Source organism: Carcharodon carcharias, chromosome 10 (assembly GCF_017639515.1).
Source record: "Carcharodon carcharias isolate sCarCar2 chromosome 10, sCarCar2.pri, whole genome shotgun sequence".
NCBI classification, from domain to species: Eukaryota; Metazoa; Chordata; class Chondrichthyes; order Lamniformes; family Lamnidae; genus Carcharodon; species Carcharodon carcharias.
This window is the reverse complement of record NC_054476.1, coordinates 29,238,084-29,258,426: the sequence shown is the minus strand read 5'-3', so window position 1 is coordinate 29,258,426 and position 20,343 is coordinate 29,238,084. Positions and strand designations below refer to the sequence as shown.

Below are 20,343 nucleotides of genomic sequence, written 5' to 3'. Positions count from 1 at the left end.
CCATTACTGAGGGACTGCTACACTGTCAGAGATGCCATAGATTTGAGAAGACACTAAACCCTGTCCACCCTTTCAGATGAATGTGAAAGATCCTACCAATCTGTTTTGAAGAAAGGCAAAGGTCCTGAACAATATTATTTCCTCAGCCAGCACCACTATAACAGGTTATCTGGACATTATCACATTGCTGTTGGTGGGATCTTGCTGTTCACAAATTGACTTCCTGTTTCCTGCATCAAACGGTGACTACTTTGTAAAGTCACCATTGGCTGTCCCTTGATTTGAGGATGACGTTTATTTAGGGTCAAAAACTTCTGCCATGCATCTTCATGTGACTGACCAGGCTGATTCTCAACCCTTTAAAAGTACTTCTTTGGCTGTAAAGGACTTTGGGATGGGCTGAAGTTGTGAAAGCTGCTATATTAATGCAAGTATTTCCTTCTTAAAGAATGCCTGTATCCCAATTTTAAACACTTCTCAGCAGTGCTTTAGAATAAGGCCAGCATCAATGTCTGGAGCAGCACCAGTTCACTATTAAATAAGTAACACTCATCATATAAGCTGAGCAACACCAGCAATCCAACCTTCCTACCAGATAAAGGGCAGAATCTGGGTCGCTCCCCCATGGCAAATTTGATGGGGGAGGGGGGGTGGGGGGGCATTTAATTAGGTGGGTTGGTGGTGGGTAGGGATCCTATCCCCTTCCCATCTCCACCCAGATTAAGTCCGTGACGGGAAGGCCCATCGATCGCCATCAACTGAGGCCTGTAAGTAGGCAATTAATGCCTACTTAAGAGCCTCATCCCACTGTCACTAGTGTTAACCCATTGGCGGGTGGAGGTCTCATCATGCAAGGAACATGACAAGTAAACCCTGTTAGGGTTACTCTCAGTGTCCTGAGGGAGACCCTCATTCAAAGATACTCGGCGTTTGAACAAGGGATTCAGCATCGGGAAGATGGGGGTGGCCTGCTGAGAATCACTCTCCTTACCCTTGTTGCCGATCCCCTCTCCCGCAACAACCTCCCACCATCACTCTCTTCCGGCCTGGGATTCAGCGAGGATCATCACAGGTGTTATACCGGCAGTAGCCACCGCCTTCCCAGTGGTGCTGCCATTCAACAGAGCTGTTGGCCTTGGTGGTCGAGGCTTCCAGCTCCGGGGGTCCTTGATCCCAGGGAAAGGCCTGCTGCTGGCCGGCCTGTCAAATGCGTGAATGGAACAAGATGCAGCGAGCCTTCCCAAGAAAAGGTAACACTGGCTGGTTTTCCAGCTGGTGGCCGAGACCCTGTCGCCTCCACAAGATTTTGCCCAAAGTCTTTCTACACACACACGTTTTGCTTGTCGTCATTGTCACTTTGATTCATGTGAGGTGAGCAGATCGCTGCTGAAACCAGGAGTGAGCAGGTTCTAGTATTGACCAGAGCTGGAAGTAGTTAGCAAAACAGAGTGGCATTCAAACAACAAGGGAATGGAAATAGGACACTAACCATGAAATAAAACAGCTGCGGGACTTCTATCGCTTTCTCCTTCATGGTCATCTTTAATTAAGAATGCAGTGGGGGAGGGGTTGGGGTGGGATGGGATGGGATGGGGAGAGAGAATGCTGCTTACATTTTCAGTGTTATCATTGCACAGTAAAAGCAAACAAACCAGCTCTGTGAAGTACCTATTTCTTCTGTTTATTCTCTACTTTTAATAACCCTCCTATTTTTGGGAACAGCAATACATTATCAGATATATACATAATAATTTCCAGCTGGTAGCAGTAAATAGATGAACAAAGAAACATTGGGTACAGTACAATCCATTACACTAAAAAGATTTCTTCACATATTATACTTGAAGATTTCTGAAAGTCATTAAGTTACTTATTTTCAAGAGGAATGGTTAATGGTAGTTGTGGACCAGCCTTCTTTCTTTTAACTATGTCTGTTAACATTACAACTAATCAGCCACATAGCCAGCATGGCCTTTCGGTACATCGTGTACAATTTCGAAACAGAGTCTTTGTAAAGTGTTGCTGGTTAACCTCACCTCTCCCTTAATATAATCTGGTTAAAGTACACTTCAAATGAATAAACAACATCATTATCCCATCTAATCGTTCCTCTGTGAATCTACTGTAGGGTCTAAAATAAAAGTTAACCTGATAGATTAAATGCCCACCTGCATGTCTGCCATTTTTAACTTATTTTCAGTGACTGCATGTTACATGGTTATACATTTGGATTTCCATTTTTTTTGAAAATACAAACGAAATACAGTAGTATTCAATTCCAACAGGTCCTTATATACACAATATTTACAAAGGAGTTGTGGTGTATTGCTATACTATCATACAGCACAAGCATAGTGACTCAGCGAGTACCACCACAGCCCTATATGAGTGTTATGTCACTGATTTCCATAAACAATGGCCACATGCTTTGAATTCACCTCTTCTTACGCACTCAGACCAAGGTTGCCAACCCTCCAAGATTGTCCTGGTGCTTCCAAGAATTTCTTGGACCCTGCTCTAAAGAGCTCAGGATTTAAATCGTAGGGGACACTACAGAAAGTGTGTGTTTTCTTTGTTTTCACTCAACACTTCTGTTTTTTTAGTGGTAAGCAGTATTGGAGGTGGAAGAGGGAAATAAGGAGGCCGTTTGGTCGGGGGTTGAGTGAGGTTTGTAGTTGGGAAGTGAGAGGTGACGAAACCTCCAGAAATACATCCAAGCAGAGTTGGCAACCCTGACTCAGACAACGAATGGGAAGAAAAGGTGTAATGCAACTGCAATTGTGGTGCACGCATCAGGTAGGCATAGAAATGTGGGTATTGATTCTGTCCCGTTAACCTGTGAGCTGCTGAACATTTAGAGCAGGGGTGAAGAGAAGAAAGCAGACTTCCCCAGCAGTGTGTGTCATCACCTTTTCTTTGAACTCGTTGTGGTCCTGTTCACCTTTTAGAGAGTGAGCTGAAGCTTGGTCAGGTTTCTCTGGTGCATGTTATGGTGGCGAACCAGTTCATCGGACCTGGCAAACTTCTTCTGACAGTTTGGCCACCTACAGCTAAAGGGCTTTTCACCTGTTAAAACAGCAGCCCTAATGAACTTTTATTTTTTTTTACAATAAAGGTACCGTCGCTGATATTACTTAAAACATAATTTATTAATGATAAGATCCATTAGAATTTTGATCTACTTTTGAGATATTTTTCCTCTTTGAGTTACGCAGGACTTTTAGTCGTGGTTTAATTCATGGGAAGCCCCCTCGCAGTTTGTTTTTTATTAGTGGATATGCACCTATTATAATAATTCCACCTATCACAAAGTTGTTTTTTCACTAAAGTCTCATATTTGTTCAGCTGATGTCATTATTCGTTAACTTATAAGGCAAGGGGATAAGGTGAGGGAGGATCAATGCCATTGTGAATAGGACAAGAGTTAGAAAGAATATATTTTCTTCTGCTGTCACCGTTATGCCATTTTCGTGGAATGTCAACATTTTAGAAGTGAATGCCTATATAGGGAAGGAGGGAAATGAGAAAAGACCATTCTGGCCATCAAGCCCATTCCTGTCCCAGTCCATTTATAATTTGCCTCCATCACAGACTCCACCTAACCCATTCAATCACCTGAAGGAAAATGATGATAAAAGGTCCATGGTGTATCATATAAAACTCCATAATGTACTGAAACATTGCTACAAATTCCATAATATGTTCGACATCCGGACATGACTACTATTCAATCTGACCCACTGCTTCCCAAAGAGACTGTTTCCTATGCCCCAACCTCAGCACCTTAAATTCTATCATGTCCCACAGGGACTGCAGCAGTTCAAGAAGACAGCTCACCACCACTTTCTCAAGGGCAATTAAGGATGGGCAATAAATGGTGGCCTAGCCAGTGATGCTCACATCCCATAAATGAAGGAAACAAAGGTGATGTTAGCATCTTGGCCTATACCTCTTTCTGTAAATCACAGACTGGTTACAGCACAGAAGGAGGCCATTCAGCCTTTTGTGTGTGCGCTGACTCTCCAAAGGAGCAATATACCTAATGCCACTCACTGGCCTTCTCCCTCTAATTATAGTTCCCCATCTCTCACAGCATCCTCCAGCAAAAACAAGTTGAATTAATTAACGTCATCACAAAAGAACTTGCTAAGTATCTGGTCGAGGATGGAATTGGAGGGTAAACTCCAATTCCATCCTCGACCAAATATTTATCAAGTTCTTTTGTGATGACGTTAATTAATTCAACTTGTTTTTGCTAGAGGATGCTGTGAGAGATGGGGAACTATAATTAGAGGGGATACATACTGGGACTGTTTACATGCGAGCAAGAGAAGGTGGAGTAGATTTCACTAAATCACCAAGGAATATTCCTTCTAGATAGGGAATCAGTGACAGGGTGGGTGTAGTGGGAGTGGGCATTCATTAATTTAAGTGTCATTGGATAAAGCTTGGAAGCTATTTCTTTAGGCAGAGGGTTGTGAGACTGTGAAATGTTTTGCCATAGGGAATGGCATAGGCAGAAACCGCTGTAATGTTTGAGAAAATTAGGTAAATACTTGAAGCAGAAAAAATGTACAAGGCTGTGGACAGCATTTAGGGCAATAAATTCCTCTAGCAAAGAGCCAACAGAGACATGATGGGCCAAATAGCCTCCTTCTTTGCAGTTCTTAGGGCTTTAAATTATGCGGACAGGTTACATAAACATGGATTCTATTCTCTTGAATATAGGAGATTGAGGGGTGATCTGATCAAGGTGTTTAAAATATTAAAAGGATATAAGAGAGTACAAACAAAGAAATTATTCCTTCTGACAAGGGAATCAAGAACAATTGAGCATCATCTTAAAATTAGAGCTAAGCCATTCACAAGCAAAATCAGGGGGCACTTTTTCACACAAAGAGTTGTAGAAATCTGGAACTCTCTTCTCACAAAAGATTATAGATTGTAAGAAATTTGGAGCTTTTATGATTGAGATCAACAGGTTTTTGTAATGTCAGGCATCAGGTGTTATGGAGCTAAATTGAAGTTGAGTTGCAGATCAGCCAGGACCTAACTGAATGAGTGAATGGCCAAATTTGTTTCTTAATGTTCCTTTTTCTCAATGTTGTAAGTTTGCTGCACATCTCCACAACTCAATGGGGAACAATTTCTTCTCATTCCTCTTCATTTTTAACCTTCTAAATGCCCTTTAGTTTGCATTCACAGCCCAAGTAAAAGCCCGGTTACACCTACACACATCACATATCAGTATCTTAAAGGTCTGAATCACATCACCCCCTCAATCTGTCTTCCAGACAAACTAAGTTCATCACTTCGAACTTGTCCTCATAACTCAGAGCCCTAGATCCATGAATCATCCTTCCTCTTTCTCTGAACTGCTTCCAATGCAATTTTTTAAGATAGACTGCCCAGATTCCACACCATTGCTTCATATTAAGCCACACTATGGATCTAAACAAGACTGGTAGATTGTAATTTAATTTCTTGAAATTATAGCAAGGCCTTGGAGAGAATGGAGAAGAAATTTACTAGAATGGTACCAGGGATGAGGGGCTTCAGTCATGTCGAGTAACTGGAGAATCTGGCTTTGTTCTCCTTAGCGCAGAGAATTTTTGAGGGTGATTTGTTCGAGGAATTCAAATTCATGAATGACTGTATAGAGTAAATAATGAGAAACTTTGGAACATAATGTAAGTTTTAATTTTAATTTTTGTTTCGGGAATTGGAAAGGTCAGTAGCCAGGGGACACAGGCTTAAGGTGATCGTCAAAAGAACCAGAGGCAAGATGAGGAAGATAAAATGTACGCAGTGAGTTGTTATGATCTGGAATGCATTGCTTGAAAGGGTGGTGGAAGAAAATTCAATAGTAACATTAAAAAGGGAATTGGATAAATACTTGATGGGCAAAATTTGCAGAGCTAAAGAGAAAGAGCAGGGAGTGGGACTAATTGGATAGTTCTTTCATAGAACCAAAACACCACATGGACTGCAGCGGTTCAAGAAGGTGACTCACCACCACCTTCTCAAGGGCAATTGGGGATAGACAATAAAAATGCTGGCCTAGCCAGCGACAGCCACGTCCTGTGAAAGAATACATAAAACAGACACAATGGGCAGAAGGGCCTCCTTCTGTGCTGTGGAGTTCTTTCACTCTATGACACCGCAGTCAAACATTGTGACCTGGCGCTCACCTATGGGAATAGCTCTCACAGAGAGCATCTTGGAAAATCCTGGGTGCTGGGCCTCTAGTTTTCAATCCATTAATATAAGTATCCAGAAAGTCCTGAGACTCATGCCCATCATTCCCAGACAATCTCCCCCTGCAAGCATCACTTTGACAGGGGAGTTGGGGGCTTGGGACACTAGGTCACAGAGACCCCCTGGAAGAATTAAAAACTAACTAAGATGGGAGTTTCCAAAACAGCAGCAAAACGTTAACAGAACAAACAGCTTGTAATAATATTTCCAGAGGTGGCCTCATTTTTCTTACTAACAAAAGTCAAATCATCATAAATAATTAAAAATTAGATTTCCACCACCATTTTCCATTGCAGCACCATTTTGCTTTGTATAATTATACTCATTATGGATTAGTATACAGCCTTTGAGACTGAGGATTCACATCTGTGTATCCAGAGAGGTAAGAAAGAATAGATAACGAAAAGAATGCAATTCTGATATCTTTCTTTGGAACATAATGCAATTTTTAATTTTCATTTTTGTTTTTGTGAGTTGAAGAGGATGGACATTAGTGCTGGGGAATGCAACAGCCTCCATTTCAAAGGACTCGGTGCCATGATCCAACTCCTGTGGGTCAAGTGTAGCATAGCAAGATGCAGATTCAAACGCCTTTTCCTCTGCACCAGCATGTCATCTCGACCATAACCCAAGAAGAGCATCAGTGCAGCAGTTGTTCAGTCTTCAACACCAACCATCCCACGGCTTTTCTGAGTGACACTTTCAGTTATGAAGTTAACATTTAGTAATCTTAGGATGCAAAAGAATGTTTGACGCTCAATGCCTTATGTCAGGGCATAACCTCAATATTACATGGGTACTTTATAACTAATTTATGGTGTAGAACTTTTAAAGTAAAGGAATTATTGTTGATGATGTTATTGTGCCATTGCCACGATCTTAGCATTGCCGTTTGACCAGTTATTGTGTCCTAAATATATTGGCACTGCCATTAAAATGCCGGCAAAAGGAATTTGACCCAAGCCTGCTAAGCTTTCACATGATGACCACAAATAGGAATTTCTACCCTCAACTCACAAGGAATATTAACAAGTTTTCTTTTCAATTCTCTTTTACAGACCGAGAGAGCCATTTTAACTGAACTCACCGGATGGAAACCCCACACAGGTTTGGGTGGAATTTCAGTTTTACACCCCACATGATATTTCCACCTAAAGATAGTAATAGGCTTGCAATTGATCCCATCAGTTCCCCCAGTAGGCGGCTCAGGTAATAATAGATATTTCTACTTTGTATGTTGGATGATAAATGTTATAGTTAAGCTGCCCATGAACCACATAACTTTTAAAGTCCTGCCATACCTCGATAGTAAGTTTTACATATTAGACAGAAGCTAAACATGTTACATGTGTTGACATAAAAATGCTGTCAAGAAAAGGACAAGTGCAATATATCAAATTAAAGACACTTGATATTTCACATATCATTGATGCTGTGAAAGATTGGAACAGAATTTAACCCTTTGAGGACTATGTTAATTTAATATAAAGATAGCCAAAGGTACAACTTACGTAGAAAATATTTAAATTTATGAAACAAGAACAAAATTGTGAAAAATAACTTTTGGTTCCTCGGATGAATTCTTACCCTACTTGGAGAGGGGGTGTGAGGGGGCAGGAGAAGGTAAGCTGATCTCTTTGTGGTCACGGTGACTTGACAATACATGGGAAGTTAAAAGCAAGTCAATCCTCTGTGGTAGCCTCAACCATACAACAACCCAAACTATGTAGGTCCATTGTACTCTGAAGCACTGCTGGCGATTGACCAACCAATTGGGCATCTTTGTGGAATCTTCAAGAGCTGGGATTCTTTTAGCTCAGCTCAGATAATCCTGAAAAGCATCGCCCAAGGGACACTGGTGGAATAGGATAGAGTCCTCCCACCAAAAGGAAGCTTACTCACTGTTAACTGGTATAACTCCAGCACTACCCTCGCACGTGTTTAAAGGGTCTCTAAGCCTTGGATCTTGCGAACCTCTCCCAAAATGCTCAGATCTTAGGTAAACAAGATGTGTTGGGCTAACAGAACATCTATGTGTCTCAGTAACTTAGTCTGGAGACTGGTGGATTTGATAAATTCTATTTAACCATAAAAATAATTCTTTCAGAAAAACTGATCTTTAAAGGTCAGATGATTAGGATTGGGTTGCTGGTGAATCTCGCCTCTATTGGAGGCAGTTTTGTTTTAGTATTTGCTTGGTTTCCAAACAGAGTGTCAAAGGTTATGACAAGATTCTCTGCTGTGTGAAAGATCAGGGTGGGGGGTGGGGGCGAGGGGGCGGGGGTGGTGTGGTGGGGTGGGTGTTTAAATAAAATAAAAACTGGCAAATCCCTCTCTCTCCCTGCTACAACCACACTTCTCTGTTGGCCCTTCATGGAGTGGCATTGATGGTGGTCATGGAGAAGTCCGCAGGCCCAACCATCCTGCCCTCCCAGTTCAAGGAGGCTGCGTTTCGGCCAGCAGCTCCTGTGGGGAGAATAAAGGGAATCAATTGGTGATAAAACTCGAAAGAAACCTCAGTTAAGAATTATCCTTTTTTTTAAGGTTAAGCATTTAGTTCCGAAAAGAACAAACAGTGCTCAAAGGGTTCACGTATTACAATAGCGGCAATGAATATTAGCTGTTAAAATATTATAATCCGCGTCTAAGAAAGTAAAATGTCAAAAAAAAGTTTACGCACTTGTTTTACCTGTATGAGTTCGAGTGTGGGTCTTTAAGTGGTCGGAGCGGGAGAATTTACGTTGACATGTTTTACACTGGAATGGCTTTACGCCTAAGGAAGAGAAAAAAATTCTAAACAGGTTGTTCAGCTTAGTACGCACAAATACTCAGTACAGAGAAAAGGTAATTAAAGTGCTGAACAGCCAAGTAAAAAATGCTTGTAATGCATCACTTTAAACATTCACTCCCTTCACCATAGATGCACAGTAGCAGCAGTGTGTACCATCTACTAGATGTATTGCAGCAACTCGCCAAGGCTCCTTCAGCAGCATCTCCCATACCCATGACCTCAATCACCAAGAAGAACAAGAGCAGCAGGCGCCACCTGCAAGTTCCCCTCCAAGCGACACATCATCCTGACTTGAAAACATCACTGTTGTTTTCTCATTGCTGGTTCAAAATCCTGGGATTCCCTTGCTAACAGCAATATCAGTATACCTCGACCACACGGACTGCAGGCAGTCAAGATGGCAGCTCACCACCACTTTCTCATGAGCAATTAGGGATGGGCACAAATGCTGGCTTTGCCAGCAATGCTCACATCCCATAAACAAATAGAAAAACACAGGTCATTCAGAGAAGAGAAAAGATAACATTCTCACTGTAGTTAGCATTCTGAATCTTTTTTTCATTCATGGGACGTGGGTATAATATTTCAGCCATAATGAGATGTGGGGAAGGCCTAATGGACAAGCTGATCTTATCTTGCCCATCAACCTCACACAATCGTAAACGATCATGCTGAACTCAGTGAGCTCAGTAACATTATTAATGACAATTTATTCTTACCAGTGTGTCTTCTCTGGTGTCGCTTGAGTTGATCTGAACGGGAGAATCGACGGCCACAGTCCTTGAAATCGCACTGATATGGCTTCTCACCTTATCGGAGAAGAAAAGAAAAGGGCTGCCCATCAGATTTATCATTCAGATGAAGTAATGTAACTGAAAGCCAAGCTCTGGTCTGTAAAGTGTCACTTAAAGTGTTGTCTGTGACATCTTAGCATCTATAACTTACACTATAAAGTGTCTTTAACATAAGAAGATGTAATGAAACACTTCTCAGGAGTGTTATCAGAAGAAACTGGACACTGAGCAGCAAAGAAGGGGACATTAGGACAGCTGGCCTAAACTTAGGTTAAAGAGGTAGGCTTTAAGCAGCATCTTAAAGGAGGAGAGGGAGGTGAAGAGATTTGGCAGGGGTTTGGAATTCCAGAGTTTAGGGAGGAGGCAGCAGAAGGCAGGTCACCAATGATGAGGTGAAAGAACTGAGAATGCACAAGTAGCCAGAGTTGGAGGAATGTGTTCTCAGAGGGTTGTAGATCAAGTGAAAGTTACAAGATCGGGGGTGGGGGGATATAAAATTGGCATCTGGAAATCAGCGCCTCTGTTATAGAAAAGGCCCGAGTTTCATTGATAGCATTAGAATTGAAAATTGAACAGTTTTAATAACAAACCGTAACGCCAGTTTGATTCAGTAAGTTCAAAAATAGTTTTATGACCTCTGAGCATATTAACCCTGTGCATCAGCACATCCCTTTTTAAATATTTTATCAATACTCTCTGAGTACCAAAGCCAGATGGTATCAGCAGCTTGGGATATATACAAACTGAGGTGGAAACATTCATTTAAAAGCACATTCCTTTATTGTAGATACATCCATGTATTTTATAACAATTACTATGTAAAGATAATTGCTGAAAAGGAATCTGCACTTGCTTCTGTATTTTCAACACTGGTATGTCATAGAGTCATCGAGGTCTACAGCACAGAAAAAGGTCCTCTGGCCCATCGAGTCTGCGCCGATCAAACATGTACCTAACTATTCTAATCCCATTTTCCAGCACTAGGCCCATAGCCTTGTATGCCATGGCATCTCAAGTGCGCATCCAAATACTTCTTAAATGTTATGAGGGTTTCTGCCTCTACCACCCTTTCACAAAGTGAGTTCCAGATTCCCACCACCCTTTGGGTGAAAAAATTCTTCCTCACATCCTCTCTAAACCTCCTGCCCCTTACCTTAAATCTATGCCCTCTGGTTATTGATCCCTCCACCAAGGGGAAAAGTTCCTTCCTGTCTACCCTATCTATGCCCCTCATAATTTTATACACCTCAATCATGTCCCCCCTTAACCTCCTCTGTTCCAGGGAAAATAACCCCAGTCTATCCAATCTCTCCTCATAACTAAAACTCTCCAGCTCAGGCAACATCCTGGTAAATCTCCTCTGCACTCTCTCTAGTGCAATCACATCCTTCCTATAATGCAGATTCCAGAACTGCATGTAATAGTCTAGCTGTGGCCTAACCAGCGTTTTATACAGTTCCAGTATAACCTCCCTGCTCTTATATTTAATGCCTTGGCTAATAAAGGCAAGTATCCCATATGCCTTCTTAACCACCTTATCTACCTGTCCTGCTAATTTAAGGGACCGATGGACATGTACACCAAGGTCCCTCTGATCCTCGGTACTTCCCAGGGTCCTACCATTCATCGTGTATTCCTGTGCCTTGTTTGTCCTGCCCAAGTGCACCATCTCACACTTATCCAGATTAAATTCCATTTGCCACTGATCAGCCCATCTGACCAGTCTGTCCATATCCTCCTGTAATCTAAGGCTATCCTCCTCACTATTTACCACCCCACCAATTTTCATGTCATCTACAAACTTACTGATCAACCCTCCTACATTCAAGTCTAATTTGTTTATATATACCACAAACAACACCGATCCCTGTGGAACCCCCTTAGACACAGGAATCCAGTCACAAAACACCCCTCAACCATCACCCTCTGCTTTCTGCCACTCAGCCAATTCTGGATCCAATTTGCCAAATCGCCTTGTGTCCCATGGGCCCTTACCTTCATTATCAGTTCCCATGCGAGACTTTATCAAAAGCCTTGCTGAAGTCCAAGTGGACTATGTCAAATGCATTGCCCTCATCTACCCACCTGGTCACCTGTTCGTAAAATTCAGTCAAATTGGTCAGACATGACCTCCTCTTAACAAAGCCATGCTGATTGTCCTTGATTAATCTCTGTCTCTCCAAGTGTAGATTAAGTCTGCCCCTCAGAATTGCTTCCAATAGTTTCCCCACTACTGAGTTTAGACTGACTGGTTTGTGACAGGCAATGCTCAGTTGGTTGCCTATTTACCTCTTAATCAGGAACTTGTGGGATCAAGGCTCACTCCAGATACTTGAGCACATGATCTAGGCTAGCATTTCAATGCAGTACTGAGAGAGTGCTGCACTGATGAGGGTGTCACCTTCCAGATGCAACATTAAATGAGGCCTTTCTCCTCTCTCAGGTGGATGTAAAAGATTCCATGAACTATTTTTGAAGAAAAGCAGGGGAGACCTCCCTGGTGGTCTGGCCAATATTTATCCCTTAGAAAACATGACTAAAACTGATTACCTGATCATTTATTTCAGTGCTGTTTGTGGGACCTTGCTGTGCGCAACATTGTCACGTTTCCGATATTACAACAGAGACTACACTTCAAAAGTACTTCATTAGTTATAAAGCAGTTTGGGGTCACCCTATGGTCATTAAAGGCTTTATATAAATACAAATCTTTTTCTCACAGATTCATACAAAGAATTACATCAAATCTACAGCACAGAAATCTACAAATGGTCTATTCCAATATTCATGTGCCACATAAGCCTCCACCCACCCTACTTAATCAAACCCAATCAGCCTAACTCTATTCCTTTCTCCATCACGTAGTTATCTAGCTTCCCCTTAAAGCCATCCATGCTATTCACCTCAACTAATCCTTGTGGTGGTCTATTAAGAGTTAAGAGTTTGGCTACATTGGTTTGATTGTAAAAACATGCACAATGGTGGCCACATGTTTAGATGACTGGGGAAAATAGTTAGCAGAACTGACTACATATGAATTACCCAAGGGTTTGGGGTCATGTAACATTTCAGTGTCGATTCAGCTTAATTGATTTCGTGTAGTCTACGGCATCTGCCACTGGTGCTGAAAATGGTCAATTAAACCCTGACCACAGAAGCTCCCCCAGGAGTTGCAGTTCTTTGCAGGAAATAATCTGTGGGGCAAGAGTTAGTCTTTGACATATTAAAACAAATTCTTGCAGTAAAACGCAATGACAAAAAAAAGATTTTTGTTTTTAAAAAGAAAACTATTGTTCAAAAATGATTCTGTGCTTAAAGCTCTCTGAGTTAATATGCATTGTTAATCTTCCAGCATAAAGCTGCTTTTTAGCAAAGCCATATGTTTTAGATATCAGAATGAAGCAAAGGGGTATTGGGTTGAATTAAAATTTGGAAGATAATATATGTTCTTCCTTAAAAGAATTATTTAAGTAGTCATGTTTTAAAACATCTGGCTTGGGCTGTGTCAGATGTTATGCTTGGCTATCATGAGCTATATCTCAAGACAACCTGACATCTGCTCACTGCAGTCTTCATCCTTGAACAGCTTTCCCTTCAAGCTTCAGCCTTTTTTGATGAGTTTTTGCTGCAATGAAATGTCAATTGCAGGTCAATTTCGTAAAAGCGGCGTCAACGAGAGTATGATTTCCATATCCCAAGGCAGATTCAATGGAAACACTGTTATTATGGGATCGGGTGATACTGTTTAAATAACGTTTTCGTTAAAAAAAGGAACCATGAGATTTTTGTTAGGTGTGCTGCATTAAGGGATAGGGAGCTAATGCAGGTAAATGGAGTTGAGGTATAGATTAAGCCATGAATAGTGGAGCAGGCTTAAGGGGCTGAATGGCCTACTCCTGTTTCTATATTCCAATGTTCCCGCTTTCCTATTAGTACTTTCATACTCATATAAATTCTGATACCTACTCAATACAAAAGGTGTATGAAAAGAAGAACATGGTCATTTTCATATCCAGATGGTGTATTGGCCTAATCCAAAATAGGAAGCAAAGGCATCCAAACTAGAATAATTTCTAAATGCTGCTATCATCTTCAAACACATCAATTCATGATAGCCACTTCAAACCAAATGACTGAGGGGTTCATTCTAACGAATTTCTAAAGAAATCATCTGAAAATCCCATATAATTTTAACTAAAACTGTGATCCTAAGACACTTTCCTCCCATCCAGTTGCACAATCACACAAAGGGATGTTACTTGAAAAGACAAATTGCTCTTGCTGCCAGAAGAGACATGTCTAAGCTTTTCGTCTTGCACTCGTGAGGACACTCGCAAGAATGCCAATATAAGGGGAAGACAACAATTTATACTGTATGTGAAGAGAGTATGGATTGGCTGTCAACTGGCGTTGCTATGGAGAATGCACCGTTGATGGTGACTGACGGTTAACTACCAAGCATTGTTTGAAATTTAAACCAGGCAGCTTGACGCTGATTGGTCAAGGCATTGCCCTGAGGAATGAGTCAGAGAATGGCTATCACTTATTTTGTTTAGCTGAAACAGGTGCAATGTATGTACATGTTCTTTCTGACTGCAAAGAACGGGGCCCTGTGTATTAACATATGAAGCAACAGTACACTTAAATGCACCACACTGCGAGCGTGACTGACAATTGGTTGTCAGTGTAATTTTTAGCATATTGAGGATTATTCAGCAAATGTTGTCCAAAATCGTGGAATCACATCTAATGTTGGACACTGTGTTTTGAGTTTTGCAAGCACAGGTTGGTTGGGTACGGTCTGTACCCTGCCCGTTGCAAACACAGGCTGGGACATGCTGTTTATTACAATCTGCCAGTCTTTGGGATGTATGGCCTGCATATCTAGCATCACACTGGCACTGAAATTCATAAAACACATTACTCATTTATGTGATAGGCAGAATGTCTTTTTGGCTTGATGGCAGCATCCTGTTAGTGGCAAATACCACTTGTGCTGCCATTGCATAGTAGCAGCGTGAAACAGCTAGCTTCACCTGTTGCTTATAGTTTTGACTTCCTTTCCCTTTCAAGGTAATCTGAGGTAGATTGGGCGCTTTTCAGGACCGAAAGCGACGATCTTAGGCCCGTTCATGAGCTTGTGCGATACACAGCGTGAGACTGCTCTATTTTTTTTTCGTTCCTGGGATGTGGGCTAGGCCAGCATTTATTGCCCATCCCTAATTGTCCTTGTTCAGAGGGCATTTTTAAGGGTCTGGAGTCACATGTAGGCTAAGCCAGGCAAAGACGGCAGATTTCCTTCCCTAAAGGACATTAGTGAACCAGTTGGGATTTCTGATAATCGCCAATGGTTTTGTGGTCATCAGATTTTTTTTTTGTTACAGATTTTTATTGAATTCAAATTTCACCATCTGTCGTGGTAGAATTCGAACCCTGGACCCCAGAGCATTACCCTGGGTCTCTGGAATAATAGCCCAGTGACAATACTATGCCAATCAGTCACATTCGGCCTGTGCCTGATTTGAAATGTGCTTCTCCACCTTCAAAGGAGGAGCTTGGGGTGAGGAGAATTGCAGGTTGACTGGGTCCTTTAACATCTGGACAGAATTCTTTAATGCAAGGTCAGGAGAAATTATTTATCTAAGCTGCGCTAGTGCAACAAACAAACTGCGCACTGGCAATGTTTCCTTTAAGATGCACAGGTGCACAACCATGCAGCATTCTTGAAAGGACCACATAGTGAAACAAACAAGCCGCACAGCATATAAAAATTATAGACAACATTGGTTGGAAGTATCAATTGGGTCCTTTAAAGTGGGGTTGGAAGCAATGTTCCCTCTAGGCTACATGGGTGCACGGTGGCACAGTACAACAGACTCTGCATATGCAACATTCCCTCTAAAGAGGTGTCCATGAACAATCATGCAATTTTAGAGGGAATGCACATTGAAACAAACAGGCTGCATTCACTAAAGAAAAATTAGAGGAAACGTTGATTTGGAACAGTGATTAGTTCCCTTAATGTAGGTGGGGTGCAATGATTGAATTCTTTAATATAGGGTTGGTGAACACATTCTTGCTCCTCCCAGCTTCACATTCAGCTCAGTTACATATCTTCCTGGTTGGTAGACATTCCCTAGGACAGCTTTCCCTGTGTGTAACCTGTGATGCCTTGGAGAAAGCCATTGTTGGAGCGGGAAACCTCAAGCAAGCATCTGACACTTTTTTTTTGCATCTGCTTCAGGCATAGGCAAAAGATGTGTCTTGTTTTTATTTTATTCATCCATGGGATATGGGCTTCGCTGGCTATGGCCAGCATTTATTGCACATCCCTTGAGAAGGTGGTGGTGAGCCGCCTTCTTGAACCACTGCAGTTGTGCAGTGTAGGTACATGCACAGTGCCATTAGAGAGGGAGTTCCAGGATTTTGACCCAGCAACAGTGAAGGATCGGCGATTTAGTTCTAAGTCAGATGGCGAGTGGCTTGGAAGGAACTTCCAGATTGTGGTATTCCCACATGTCTGTTGTCCTCGTCCTTCTGTATGGTAGTGGTTGTGGGTTTGGGAAGATGCTGTCTAAGATGGTGGGGGAGTCCAGAACTAGGGGTCACAGTCTGAGGACATGGGGTAGACCATTTAGGACTGAGATGAGGAGAAATTTCTTCACCCAGAGAGTGGTGAGCCTGTAGAATTCATTGTTGAGGCCAAAACATTGTATGTTTTCAAGAAGGAGTTAGATATAGCTCTTGGGGTGAAAGGGATCAAAGGATATGGGGAAAAAGTGGGAGCAGGCTATTGAATTAGATGATCAGCCATGATCATAATGAATGGCAGAGCAGGCTCGAAGGGCCGAAGGGCCTACTCCTGCTCCTAGTTTCTATGTTTCTAAGGATGTTTTTTGAGTTCCTGCAGTGCATCTTGTAGATGGCACACACTGCTGTCACGATATGTTGGTGGTGAAGGGAGTGAATGTTTGTGGATGGGGTGCCAACCAAGTGGGCTGCTTTGTCCTGAATGGTCTCAAGCTTCTTGAGTGTTATTGGAGCTATACTTCATCACACTCCTGACTTGTGCCTTGTAGATGGTGAACAGGCTTTGGTGAGTCAGGAGGTGAGTTACTTGCTACAGGAATCCTAGCCTCTGACATGCTCTTGTGGCCACAGTATTTATATGGCTAATCCAGTTCAGTTTCTAGTCATTCTCTGAATTCCCCACTATCAACATCCTGGGGGGTGTCAGTGGTGGAGGGAGTGAATGTTTAAGGTGGTGGATGGGGTGCCAGTCAAGTGGGATGCAATGTCCTGGATAGTCAAGCTTCTTGTGTATTATTGGAGCTGTACTCATCCAGGCAAGTGGAAAGTATTCCATCTCTCCTGACCTGTAGACGGTGGACAGGCTTTGGGGAGTCAGGAGGTGTTACTCACCATAGAATTCCCAACCTCTGACCTGCTCTTGTAGCCACAGTATTTATATGGCTGGTCCAGATCAGTTTCAGTGATGGTAATGCCATTGAATGTCAAGGGGAGATAGTTAGATTCTCTCTTGTTGGAGATGATCATTGACTGGCACTTGTGTGGTGTGAATGTCACTTGTCACTTACCAGCCCAAGCCTGAATGCTATCCGTGTCTTGTTGCATATGGACACAAACTGCTTCAGCACCTGAGAAGTCATGAACAGTACTGAACATTGTGCAAGCATCAGTGAATATCCCCACTTCTGACCTTATAATGGAGGGAAGGTCTTTGATGAAGCAACTGAAGCTGGTTTGGCCAATGACACTACCCTGAGGAACTTCTGCAGCTTAGTACTGGAATTACAGCAATCTTCCTTTGTGCTAGATATGACTGCAATCAGTGGAGAATTTTCCTCCAATTTCTATTCACTTCAGTTTTGTTAGAGTGTGATGCCACACTCGGTCAAATGCTACATTGATGTTAAGGACAGTCACCTACACCGCACCTACTTTTTTGTCAATATTTGAACCAAGGCTGTAATGAGGTCAGGAGCTGAGAAACTCTAGCGAAAACCAAACTGAGGGTCAGTGAGCAGGTTACTGCTATGTAAATGCCACTTGATAGCACTGTCATGACACCTTCCATCGCTTTGTAGATGATCGAGAGAAGACTGATGGGGTGGCAATTGACTGGTTTGAATTTGCCTTGCTTTTTGTAGACAGGACATACCTGGGGAATTTTGCACATTGTCAGGTAGATGCCAGTGTTGCAGCTGTACTGGAACAGCTTGGCTAGGTGTGCAGCAAGTTCTGGAACACAAGCTGGTGCCGGAATGTTATCAGAGCCCGTAGCCTTGGCAGTATCCAATGCCTTCAGCCATTTCTTGATATCACACAGAGTGAATCAAATTCGCTGAAGACTGGCATCTGTGATGCCGAGAGCCTCAAGAGGAGGCCAAGATGGATCATCCACTTAGCATTTCTGGCTGAAGATGGTTGCAAATGCTTCAGCCTTGTCTTTTGTACTGTCGTGCTGCACCCCCAGTCAATGTGGATGGGGATATTTGTGGAGCCTCCACCTTCGGGTTAGTTGTTCAATTGTCCACCATCATTCACAAGTGGATGTGGCAGGACTGCAGAGCTTTAATCAGATCCGTTTGTTGTGGGGTCGCTTAGCTCTGTCTATCACATGTTGCTTCCACTGTTGGCATGTCAGTAGTCCTATATTGTGGCTTCACTGTGGCAACCGCAGAAGGAACAACACCTGCCCCTTTACTTCCCTGCTCCTCATCGTCCAAGGGCCCAAACACTCCTTTCAAGGGAAGCAGCATTTCACTTGCACTTCCCTCAATTTATTCTACTGCATTAGCTGCTCCCAATGCGGTTTCCTCTACATTGGAGAGACCAAACGCAGACTGGGTGACCGTTTTGCAGAACACCTTTGGTCTGTCCGCAAGCATGACCCAGACCTCCCTGTCGCTTGCCATTTCAACTCTCCACCCTGCTCTCATGCCCACATGTCCGTCCTTGGCCTGCTGCATTGTTCCAGTGAAGCTCAACGCAAACTGGAGGAACAGCACCTCATCTTCCGACTAGGCACTTTACAGCCTTCCGGACTGAATTTTGAGTTCAACAATTTTAGATCATGAACTCTCTCCTCCATCTCCACCCTCTTTCTGATCCCCCTTTTTTCCAATGATTTATACAGATTTTTCTTTTCCCACCTATTTCCATTATTTTTAAATGTATTTCCATCCATTGTTTTATCTCTACCTTTTAGCCTATTTCGATCTCTTTCTCCCACCCCACCCCCACTAGGGTTATTTGTACCTTGCTCGTCCTGCTTTCTACCTTTAATGTCACCTATTAGCACATTCCTTAGATAATATCACCACCTTCAACACCTCTTTGTCCTTTTGTCTATGACATCTTTTGGCTATCTCCACCTATCACTGGCCATCTATCCAGCTCTACCTGTCCCACACCCCACACCCCCTTAAACCAGCTTATATTTCACCTCTTTTCTATTTTTCCTTAATTCTGTTGAAGAGTCATACAGACTCGAAACATTAACTGTGTTCCTCTCCGCAGATGCTGTCAGACCTGCTGAGTTTTTCCAGGTATTTTTAATTTTGTTGTGGCTTCACTATGTTGGCTTGTTTCTGGCCAACAATGTACATGCACTGCCTGCCCTGCTGCTGCGGGCCCTTAGTTTGCCACATCATGCCTGAAAAATGGGCACTCCGAACATCAATTTCTAGGCTACAGATTTATTCAATGGTAATCAAGTCTGCTTATCTAATCAAATTAGCTTTCAGCTAGGCATTACTTATATTAAATTATATTCAGTGACTCCACATCAAAAAACACTTCATTGGTTGTAAAGCATTTAGGGACATCCTGAGGGTGTGAAAGGCTTTTCCTTCTTTTTTGCATAATATTGAGTTGAAATCATGGTAGACTATGTTAATAACAAACAGTCAAAATCATTGTCAGTGCAATGCAATCGTCACTGGGAAGTGAAAGTCTTCAGTCTCAATGGATCAGATATCATGACAATCCATAATGATGTGGGCCCAAGGCAGGGGAAGAAGGGTTTATTGAGTTAGGTATTTAAGTTGTCCCTATACATGCATTTTCTTTCATATATTGGATGTATTTTCATTTGTGTTCAGTAATGTGGTCAGACTACGCTCAATTTATGCTTATTTCTTTCATTGTTGCCTAGGGAGAGGAAACAGTGTTTGAGCAGAGGCACAGAGAGCAAGGCCGAGACCTCAAGGCACAAAAAGAAAACACAATGGACAATGTAAGCACGACCAGGGCCCAGTCGAGGTGATCGTGTCACTAATATAGAAATATGATTTTGTTCCACAGTCAATGCCACTGGAAGAATACCACATTTCCCTAGAACTGTCAAGATGTATATTTGTCCTAGATTTGAATCCTGAACTACAACCTAATAGTTACATTTTACTTGATTTCCTGAAAGCAAATGGTGGTGTCAGTGTTTTGTCACAAGTTTAAGATTTTTACAGCACGGGAGGC

General features: G+C 42.3%; 1 protein-coding gene across 3 annotated transcripts in view; it reads right to left on the bottom strand.

Moving 5' to 3' along the window:
• Nucleotides 1–1,660: 1,660 nt before the first annotated feature.
• Nucleotides 1,661–20,343, bottom strand: part of LOC121283243 (Wilms tumor protein homolog) — a 73,641-nt gene continuing 54,958 nt past the window's right edge. Inside the window, exons 6-8 of one of the 3 annotated variants that reach the window (XM_041197592.1) lie at nucleotides 9,769–9,858; nucleotides 8,939–9,031; nucleotides 1,661–3,066 (exon numbers count right to left, since the gene is read on the bottom strand). In XM_041197592.1, the coding sequence (XP_041053526.1) occupies nucleotides 2,945–3,066; nucleotides 8,939–9,031; nucleotides 9,769–9,858 (305 nt within the window). In that variant the 3' untranslated portion in view covers nucleotides 1,661–2,944. Of the gene's footprint in view, nucleotides 3,067–8,619; nucleotides 8,725–8,938; nucleotides 9,032–9,768; nucleotides 9,859–20,343 lie in introns of those variants that run through there. The other 2 variants (XM_041197593.1, XM_041197594.1) reach the window with 2 other exon arrangements.